The sequence below is a fragment of the Rana temporaria genome, chromosome 6 (genome assembly GCF_905171775.1).
Source record: "Rana temporaria chromosome 6, aRanTem1.1, whole genome shotgun sequence".
Classification (NCBI taxonomy): domain Eukaryota; kingdom Metazoa; phylum Chordata; class Amphibia; order Anura; family Ranidae; genus Rana; species Rana temporaria.
In genome coordinates, this window is record NC_053494.1 from 118,940,795 (window position 1) to 118,952,268 (window position 11,474).

Consider the following 11,474-nt stretch of genomic DNA (forward strand, 5'->3'; position numbering starts at 1 on the left):
TAAAAAAACTATTCAGTTAACATACACTAAAATTTTAGAAAGCAACTGCAGATAAAATCATTTAGTGAATTGCTGATACTTACATTCAATTCCCAGATCTCAGTTTTAGATAATAATTGCTAATTTTAATGGGGCATTTTGGGATCCTCTGGGTGGGGGTAAAATCTTGTATTAGCCATTCTGCACAATACAGCCTTTTCCTGAGGGCTACTGTGCATCTTTTTGCATATGATACTTCCAGAATAATTAGAGATGCATGGTTTTCTCAGCATAGAGTAGCCTGAAGTACTTGGCTCTGGACAAGTATGATGTGCCCTATGTATGCAGTTCTGTACTGAATATAATACACTTTTGCTTATGCACAAATAGAATGCACTGTATAAGAAAATAAGCATCATCTTTTTTGATAAAGCTAATCATTTTCCTAATTGTCATTTTCTAATTTTGTAGATACTGTATCAAGGACACAAGGATACATTCGCCATGAATTTCCAGGCAACATCAAGTTTACATTTCCCCACGACGCCGTTAATGACACATTTGAGGAATTGAAGGTGTCTTTGAACAAAGGATTTAGCAAAACAGAGACTGTTTGTGTAGTATTCTTCAATTCCACCCAGATAAAATTTGAAGAAAATAACTGCCGAGTGAAAAAAGTGGCACACGAAGTGACTTTTTCCCTGTGGGTAAATAATACAGACATTTACTTTTTCCACAAAGAAAGGATGTTTCCCCCACCTTACAAGAGTGAATGGGATAATGGCACTATTATTCATATAAAAGGTAAAAAAAGTTCAATGTTTTACAGTTATCACAAAGCATCAATGAAAGTGGAAAATATTCTTACATTTTTATACATTTAAAAATACCCCCAATGGGGCAAAAACCTGACAGGCTATACATCCCTTCCTTACTGTATTCAACATGAAGAGATCTTTGCCTACAGTTCTAAAACATGGGTATCCAGACTATGCATCATGTAATTAGTTCTGTAAACATTTGTTTGATATCACTGATCTTTTGAAACTCTTAAGCCTTGTACACATGAGGCCGCGTACACACGATCGGTCAAAACCGATGAAAGCGGACTGAAGAACCTTTTCATTGGTCCAAACTGATTGTGTGTGGGCCCCATCGGTCAGTTAAACTTCGGTCAAAAAATGTAGAACTTGCTTAAAAATTGAACCGATGGACTGGTAACTGATAGGTCAAAACCGATCGTTAGTATAGAAAACCATCGGTCAAAAACCCGCGCATGCTCAGAATCAAGTCAACGCATGCTTGGAAGCATTGAACTTCGTTTTTTTCAGCCCGTTCTCATCGGATGGACTGATCGTGTGTACGCGGCCTAAGACTACAAGGCACTTTACATTTGTCAAATTATATTTTTGAATATCATATTTTATCACTTATTAGGCTACATTCACGTGGCTATAACACGGCTGTAAAAATTGTATTGCCCATTATTGAACAAAAGTTGCTGCGCAAATGATTTGTAGATCATTTTTAAGCATATAAATGGTCAGGTTATTTTCTCAATGGAATACATCTAAACGCATGTCCTCAGATGCAGATTTTTGCTTACAGATTTGAACCCAGTATAAATTTACACACCTGTGTAAATATCTCCATTGATAATGCAGCTGCATTCAAATTCATAATTAAAAAATGCTTGTAAATGTGTTTTGTTACATCTGTAAAACCCAAGTGTAAGGCTGGGTTCACACTAGTGCGAATGGAATGTGGGTTTCCATGTTAAGAGAAGCCGTGCGGCAAGCGTGTGCCTGCCACGCTCTCCATGCCTGTGTCCACAGGCCCTGCCAACTTGATGTTCGCCTGCGGCCCGCGATCGTGTCACGGACAGGGGCGGATCCAGGGGGGGCAACAGGGCAACTGCTCCCCCGCGAAAATAACGAGCGGGTGAGCGAGCGAACGGGCAGGCCGGTGAGGGAGCAATCATGCCGGTCAGGCTCGTGAGCAGGCTAGCGTGTGACCAAGCGAGCAGGCAGGTGTTCTGTCAGGAAGCTGCTTCCCATCTGAATATGCAACTAAAGTGATGTTGCGTCCATCTTGGTACACCCGCACTTGTCCACAGTAAATCAAGACTTAGAAGTCGGCAAGCGGATATCTTTATACACCCACCAGAGTCTTGTTTTTCACCGTTATTTTTAACAGTAAACCCAACTTATATTTCACTATATAAGCCGAGTTTACTGTTAATAATAACTGTGAAAAGCAAGACTCCGGGTGGGTGTATAAAGATGTCCGCTTGCCGACTTCTAACTCTAGGTATACTGTGGACAAGTGTGGGTGTACCAAGATGGCCGCAATGCAACATCACTTTGGTTGCATATTCTGATGGGTAGCAGCTTTCTGACATCATCTCTCACCGCCCGCCCTCCCCCTGGGACACAGCCACTGGCAAGTGACAATTCACATCTGGTGGCAGGGGATGTTGCAAGTCACATGGCAAGTGAGAATCCGCATCTCATGGCAGGCAACGGTAGCAAGTAACACGCTCAGTGCTCCCAATGATTCTGCATTATAGAGTTGAACTATTACATTTTATATTACAATGTAATAATACAAATGGTGCGATTCAATCATCCTGACACTGTATCAACCATGGCGCCGTGATAATGGAAGCGCCAACACCAACCATTGCCCCGACAAATTGCCCGCAAAATTTTCTGGCAGTGCACCTCCCGAGACTAGACTCTGTATCCGCCCTGGTCACGGAGAGGCAGAATGGGGGGGGGGGGTGCCTGTGTAAACAAGGCATCTCCCTGTTCTGCCTAGTGACAGGACACTGTCATCGGGAGCAGTAATCAGTGTCGTGTCACTACAAGCCCAGCCCCCACACAGTTAGAATCACTCCCTAACCCCTTCCTCGCCCCTTGTGGTTAACACCTTCCCTGCCCATGTCATTTACACAGTAATCAGTGCATTTTTATAGCACTGATCGATGCATAAATGACAATGGTTCCTAAAATGGCATCAAAAGTGTCCAATGTGTCCGCCATAATTCAGCAGTCATGATAAAAATCGCAGATTGCCGCCATAGCTAGTAAGAACAAAATTAATAATAAAAATGCCATAAAACTAACCCCAATATTGTAGACACTTTTGCGCAAACCAATCAATGTAAGCTTATTGCGATAATTTTTTTACCAAAAATATGTACAAAAATACATATCGGCCTAAACTGAGGAAAAAAATTGTTTTTTTATATATTTTTGGGGATATTTATTAAAGCCAAAAGTAAAAAATATTTCTTTTTTTTTTTTAAATTGTTGCTCTTTTTTTGTTTATAGCGCACAAAATAAAAATAGCAGAGGTGATCAAATGCCACCAAAAGAAAGCTCTATTTGTGCGGAAAAAAGGACGTCAATTTTGTTTGGGTGCAACGTCGCATGACCATGCAATTGTCAGTTAAAGTGGTGCAGTGCTGAATTGCAAAAAATTGGGCAGCCAAATCCTCCGGGGCTGAAGTGGTTAATCTAACAGATCATAAGCTAAATTGATAAAATATATTAAAACATATGATAAAAACAATTTTTGATCACGTTTTGTTTTTGGGTGCATAGTTGTAGGTTGAGCAGAAATGCATAATATATAATACCTTTATCTAAATTTTAACTTTAGTTTAAAGTCACATTTTAATATTACCTTCTCCTTATTTTTCATTCAGCTTCATTTATGCATAGATCCAAGATATATATAAAAAAAGTGTTATTTTATACCCCTGAATAAAAATGTGAATAAGATGTTTAAAATTATGTCTGAGTTTGTTTGAAATAAATATCAGATTATATAACATTTTGAAACTTTTTTTTTTCTTTTAACTTTTTTTTCAGAGCCTAAATGCAATGAACCAGAGATTAAAAAGAATCTCGATCACTCTTTGAGCCTATTTATTGCACTTGGATGTTTTGCATTATACAGTATTATAATCACTACGGCTTTTCTATATATTGTGGTAAGACAAACATACTTTCTTTTATCCAAGGGTTACTTTTTTTTTATTTTGACAATTATTTTATTTCTGTTGGGGGCATGGAAGGTTTTAAAAGATTTTACCTCTCCCTGGTCTCAACAAGGTTGACAACTAGCATGCTAGATAACTTATTGACAGTCTAACTTTGTACCACGAGGTGGCCGTATTCCACCTCTAATAATGCTGCCCACGGCAATTCTATACTTTCCCCACTAGATAGCAGCACTAGTAGAGTATAAATACTGCAAATCTATTTCTGTATTACTTGCTTGAAAAAGGCGCGTGCATTCCTCCAACCACCAGGGTGCACTCGCTTGGAAATGCGTTGCAAACACATCTGTGATGCCATCACTGCTAGCTCTGTGATTCAGAGAGCATTCCACTCCTCTCTCTTGGCTTTCCTCCTACACACCATCATCTTGTCGGCCAGGACAAGCCAGGACAAACTGTCAGAGCGCCCAGGAAGGCTCTTCATGTGGACAAGTGCCACAGATGCATCACCCGGACCATACATTTAAGATGTGCCTGTCACTGAGTAATTAAAAGTGATTTGTAACAGTCAATACTCAGAGGTGCCTGCATTCTTTTATTTTCTTACATATCCTAAATATTGCTTCTGCTTCCCTGCCTAAGGCTGGCCCTGAAATATTAGACTTCCTTTACTCACTAGACATGTGCACACTGAAATATTTTTTTTCGGAATTTTGTTTTCTTCCGAAAAATACATTTATTTAGTTACTCCCGAAATCCATGTTCATTTATTTTGTTTCATTAAAAAATGCATTCGTCCGAAATTCCAAATTAATTAAGGTCGAATCTGTCATTGAAGGCTTATGGTGTCTGTCGAATGATCTAAGAAGATTCCACAGAGCAGCTAAACTGTACAACGCCGCAATCGTACATTTCTGGTCGAATGTTCCGCCTACAAGCTATAGAAGAATTCTAAGGATATATGACACTAGTAATAATTATATTTATAACTTATTATTACTAGTTAACCAACATTCAAATTCTTTTATAGCCTATGGGCCGAGCATTTGACCGAAAATGTACGATTGCGGCGTCGTACAGTTTAGCTGCTTGTTGAATCTTCTTAGAAGTTTCGACAGACACCATAGGCCTTCAATGACAGATTCTACGTTTGTATGTTTTCCACTGCTTCCTCGAATCTTCGTCGTTCATGTCGAATGGTCTACCCCAACACTGTCTCTATAATATCGAATCTTTTCTCTCCACGTTAAATCTTTCCTCTTTATGGAGAATAATCTTGGACTAATAGAGTTAAGGTTAGGCACATTCGACCACAGGTTCGATAGACACAGATCGCTATTGTCAGCGTCATGTCGAACCTCCTATCTATATCAAACTGTTGCAGCAACGAAAACAAAAACAAAGCATTTTTTTTACGTCGGATCTTTCGTATTTCGGATTCTGTGTGTTTGTTTTAGCTTGTTAAAACGATAACGAAAATACCCGAAATTCGGACGAAAATGCATGCACATGTCTATTACTCACCCCTCTCTTGTTTGCCACAGTGCACAGCTGTGGAACTACAAGGACTACTCAGACTTTTTTTTTTTTTTTTATGTAGCAGGATCTACCATAGTTTTTTCACTACATATGTATGTCTGTTTCCATTTCACATCTTCCTGGGTCAATTTCCCATTTATTGAACTGAGGTGATATTGCTGTTTTTCTGTCCAGTGAGCAAGCTGGAGACAGAGAGGTGGCACAGGAAGATGTTTGGCTGAACCAGAAAAAGGATTTGCCTAATCGGGAACTATGTGCGTGACCTGTCTCACAGTGCAGTGTGGATAGTGTGTGTAAATCATAAGACTATCTTTACCAAAAGCACATACATGGCAGGAGTAGCACAATAAATATCAAAAGGCATATCTTCATTATTTTATTGAAAGTATATGGAAATAAGCTGAAGACCCCACCACCTTTTCATTTCATGACTTGAGAAGCCACAAGGTAACTCAATTAAAGTGTTACTAAACCCAGTAATATGAAAATAGTTCACCTGCCCCCCCACAGTGCCCACTGCTTAAAAAATCTTCTTTTTACATTAAAATATTGCCACTATATACCTTTTTGGATGATCTGTATACCACAGTCAGTGATAAACTGCACAGTTTCTCCAGTGCTGAGAGTTCAGGAAGGAGGAGATTTCCACTTTAGCCTGTATACACGCCCATATGTGTGATGCCAATGTCATGTGACCTGGCTATCTCTGAGAACAAGTAAAGCCCTGTACACACGATCGGTCCATCCGATGAAAACGGTCTGATGGACCGTTTTCATTGGTTAACCGATGAAGCTGACTGATGGTCAGTCGTGCTTACACACCATCGGTTAAAAAAAACTATCGGGTCAGAACGCGGTGACGTAAAACACAACGACGTGCTGAAAAAAACGAAGCTCGATGCTTCCAAGCATGCGTCGACTTGATTCTGAGCATGCGCGGATTTTTAACCGATGGACGTGCCTACAAACGATCGTTGTTTTTCTATCGGTTAGTATCCATCGGTTAAATTTAAAACAAGATTGCTTTTTTTTAACCTATGGATAAATAACCGATGGGGCCCACACATGATTGGTTTGGACCGATGAAAACAGTCCATCAGACGGTTTTCATCGGTTTACGTGGCCTAACTGTTCTCTCCAGCATAAAATGCACAACTGAGCATGTGCAGCTGGCCTTCCCCAGATAGACAGTGCAGGAGGGGGAGGATCTGTGCACACAGGATAAAACAGCCTTTTTACACAATGCAGAGGATTAACCCCTTAAGTTCCACAGTGAGTATAACAAGCATGCTATGCTGCATATACAGGTTTTACTGTTGTGGGTTTAGTAACAGAACAATTTCCACACATCAGATGAACATAACAAATTTAACCACAGATACATTCAGTGTCACCTAATTTACCAACTAAAAGTTTGAGTTTGACAGGCAAATCGGAAAGTGTGTGTATTTAACGGTGTATTAAGTTGCTTGAGGTTTTACTTTAAAGTGTATCTAAACCCCCCAAAAATAAATTTATTGCGGCTTATCAGTCCTTATGGTAGTTGAATTCGTTTTCTCTTCTGTTTTTTTCCCTTTTACTTTGACCTGTGATTCTGCCAGTAACACACTTCCTGTCCCAATGTGACAAGGGTCACTTACAGTACGAGGTTCTAAACTACAGGTCATGGGGCTCCCACAACATTTTGATGGGGCCCCCAGTGACCTTTTTGTGGCACCTGGCAGTGTCAATAACAAAATACTGATTATTGGAGGGGGATTGGGAAGTTGGGACTTTAAATGAAGCCATGACTGGGTAAAGTCATGCGCCTCCATCCCTGTCATATTGACGATGGGAGCAAAGTTGCAAAACAGCAAGATTTCAAAAACAAAATACTGTAATTAGTTCTTATATAAATGTAGCACTACCCCTAGAGGAGCTGCTGAGTATTTTTGGGTGGCACGTTACCTCTATCTTCTTGCTGTCCAGGGTGAAGTGAGAGTCTGAAGAATTTCAATGTCCACACAATGCAATTATTTTTCTGGGATTTATTTGTAGAACTTCAATAGAAAGAAGTGGAAAGTGGTGGGAAGGGTAGGTAGGTTCAAGTGTATAGTTACAAATAGGAAACACTCCTGCTTCCAGCAAACAGTTCTCATCGTCACTCCAGAGTGGGTATTGCTCACCCAGATAGGTCCCTCTCACTGGCCTAGCAGCCGGGATGGCGCACAAAGTAAAGTACAGTCTCTGCTACAGACCTTCCTTTATGAGGAGACACTTTTGGTCCAGAATCCCCTGCCACAGGATTCAGCACCCGGATCTCTCCAGCTTAACTCTGATAGAACTTTAGGCCCGACAGGCGACACAGTCAAGCCTCTCAGTGTATGTTGCATCCTTCGATGAAGTTTCCAGGCCTTCTCCCAAGGTACCAGCCTCTTGCATGGCCCCCTCCAGGATAGGTCCTCCCCTGGCACCCCCCAGCATGCACAGCGAGGCGACCACCCCCACTGATTCGCTGCCGAGGGGGACACCCAATACACCCTGACTTTTCTGCTGCCACCCTTGGCCTGGGGTGGTAATGACACCCCCAGGCGAGCAATGGTGGAACTCTCAGCACAGCCATGGCTGGAACAGAGGCTAAATTGCCCATAATCAAACTAGTCTGAGCCAAATAACAGATCAGACCGCCACTAAATTTACAGCAGCGCCTGTTCAACAGGAGCAGGGCGCTACACAAAGTATGCCTAAATCAAGGACAGGGAGTAGGAAAGCTGTCAATATAGTCAGTAGTACAGTACATTACTGGAGACCAGTTTTGTGGATATAATTTGTCAAGGAAGAAGCGGGGATCAGTGCAGGGTATTAACCTTCATTTTAACCAAATAACTACCCTGTCCTCAATAACTCACAATTTTTTTTAGGTAAAAAGGTTAGTTATTAAATCGAGGCCCTCCCACACACGTGGGGATGATTTACTAAAACTGAACAGTGCAAAATCTGATGCAGCATACAGTTTTTTTTCTTGTCAAAGCTTAATTGAACAAGCTGAAGTTAGAAGCTGATTGGCTACCATGCACAGCTGCACCAGTTTTTATACTCTCCAATTTTTGGAAATAAACCTCACTGCCTCAGAAAGACGTGGTCTAGTAGCAATATTTATTAATGTTATAGTAGCAATAATAATAATCATCCAGGTATTATATGATTACATAAGTAGTACTCTGGCACACAATTACATCAAAACCCTAATAAAAATGTCTTACAGAACTACAAACCTCAGCTGTCTTATCAGGTTTACGCTGAGGTTCCAGACACTATTTTTTTTTTTTTTTTTTACAGTCTCAAAAGACTAATTAGTCATACAGCAATCATTTCAGTGTGGCTGAGATGTAGCAGAAGATCTAAGGGAAATAAATATTTCCTGCTCAGACAACTAAACACTGGTGCTTATTGCATAGAAAAGTCAGAGGGATCTGTGTCTAGTAACAATTCTGGAGACTCTTTCTGTGCATCTGAAGTCAGCGCTACTAGACTGGAGACTTTACAGTTTATTTTGCCTCAACATCCTTTCTAATCGGGCCTTAGGCCTCGTACACACGACCGAGAAACTCGACAGAATCCATCAAGAAACTTGGTGGGAGAGCTTTTTTGCCGAGGAAACCGGTTGTGTGTACGTTTTTCATTGAGGAAACTGTCGAGGAACTCAACGAGAAAAAGTTCTCTTTTTCCTCGACGGGAGTCTCAATTTCCTCGTCGGGCTGGTTTTCGACAAGAAACTCGAGCGTGTGTATGCTAAGAAACCCGCGAATGCTCAGAATAAAGTATGAGACGGGAGTAAAAGTAGCATTTGTAATGGAGATAACACATTTTTCACGCTGTAAAAGATTGAAAAGTGCAAATTGTCTCCGACCAAACTTTTACTTAACACGCAGTAACATGAGATTAGCAAAAGCAGCCCCCAGGGTTGTGCCAGTGGAATCGAACTTCCCCTGCCATTGTATGTGTTGTACGTCACCGCGTTTGAGAACGAGGAGATTTTGTCTTGACAGTGTGTACGCAAAGCAAGCTTGTCGAGTTCCTCGACAAGCCTAACAAGGAACTAGTCGAGGAAAGCGATGTGTCTCGCCCCGACGAGTTTCTCGGTCGTGTGTACGAGGCCTTACTCTACCTCAGGCCCCGTGGCTTTTGTTATGCTAGTAAACTGGACAGGAAGTGTGTTAGAACTACAGAACACCTTTCCCTTCTCCTCATCTCTTCATTATTGTTGTTTCTATACCTGTTATAATACTAACTCTAATGAAAAACTTGAAATCAAAACTTTATTTTACAGAGAAAAGGAAGAAGAACCAGAATTCAACAGAGTGAATATATTAATGTTGTGCCACGACGACCGCGACCTCATTTGTCTTGTGTAGCATACGCTACCACTCCTGCTATCTGTCATTCTCGCTGACTGCTACCTAAGCTGTTCCATCTGAGGGCATTTACATGGACTGTTACCTCAACAAAACAACAAGATACCTCTTTTCAACCTGGGTATCCAGTTGATTCTGTAGATTTGGTTACATTCTGATCATCAAATTCATCATATTTGCATTAATCATTGAAAATATTTCTTCTTTTTTATATTTCTTAGATTTTCCTCAAAGCTAAGCAGTAGTAATTGTACAGTAATTAAAGATGTTTTTTGTAAACTTTGTAAAAATACAGTAGCAGAAGGAATGCATTTTTTCACATTACACCAGTGAAATACTGCAGTAAATATTATACAAAATTAAATAAATTAAAAGAATTAACAAACATACATTATGTATGTAAAAAGCCATACTAATATTAATTATTAATGTGATGCTGTCACTAAGATAAATGTATCAAATTAACTGTTCCCTGCAAAGAAGATATTTAGGTGGTTGATTTACTAAAGGAAAATAGACTGTGCACTTTGCAAAGTGTAGTTGCACTCTGCAAGTGCAGTTGCTCCAGAGCTTAGTAAATAAACAGAAGCTCTGCTGACTTCCATCATTCCAATCATGTGCAAGCAAAAATGCTGTTTTTTTTTTTTTACATTCTTGAACGTGATTGGGTACCTCATTTACTAAGCTCTGGGGCAACTGCACTTACAGAGGGCAACTTCACTTTGCAAAGTGCACAGTCTATTTGTCTTTAGTAAATCAACTCCTTAGTACTTACCTCTCCTGCTGCCTGCACATCTTCTGTAGTCAAGTGAAACTGTCAGCTTGAGAATTATCAGAATCCAACACTTCTGAAAGTTTCAGATTCTTGGTGTCTCGCTTCTGAAAGAGTTCTGATGGTTCTTCAGCTAGTGGTTTTCTTGACTATACTTATTTCAGTCTCCTTCAATCCCTTGCACAGCAGCCCTCAGACTGGTAAAGCATGGGTCAACACTCTAAGGCAATTAGACTCTTTTACACACTTCTGTGAGCCTAGTAAATATACTTATAAGAAGAAAGATCATAGAAAGGAAATTCCTGCTGCTGCTTTGTTAACCAGTTTCATATTAGGGAAAGTCCTGGACCTGGCTTTAACCACTTCCCTACCGCCCATAGACATATGACGTCCACTCAATCAGTTCATATGACATCTTGGGCTTCCTGGCCGTCTAGGGGGCGCACTAGCGAGTCTCCGGCATTGCGTGGGACCCAGTGCGCGTGCCCGGCAGCCACGAAGTCCGCCGGGCACCAACGATTGCCCGAAATCACGGCAGGACTGTGGATCTGTGTGTGTAAACACACAGATCCACGGTCCTGTCAGGTGAGGAGACCGATGTGTGTTCCCAGTACAGAGGAACACACATCGGTCTCCTCCCCTTGTGAGTTCCCTTCCCCTACAGTTAGAATCACACATTAGGGAACATATTTAACTCCTTCACCTAGTGTTAACCCCTTTCCTGCCAGTCACATTTATACAGTAATCAGTGCAGTTTTATAGCACTAATCCAGTGGTCTCA

General features: G+C 40.8%; 1 protein-coding gene across 1 annotated transcript in view; it reads left to right on the forward strand.

Moving 5' to 3' along the window:
- Positions 1-10,444, forward strand: part of CD28 (CD28 molecule) — a 73,355-nt gene extending 62,911 nt beyond the window's left edge. Inside the window, exons 2-4 of the mRNA XM_040357286.1 lie at positions 451-783; positions 3,858-3,979; positions 9,837-10,444. Coding sequence (XP_040213220.1) covers positions 451-783; positions 3,858-3,979; positions 9,837-9,959 — 578 coding nt within the window. The 3' untranslated portion in view covers positions 9,960-10,444. The remainder of the gene's footprint in view (positions 1-450; positions 784-3,857; positions 3,980-9,836) is intronic.
- The last annotated feature ends 1,030 nt before the right edge of the window (positions 10,445-11,474 follow it).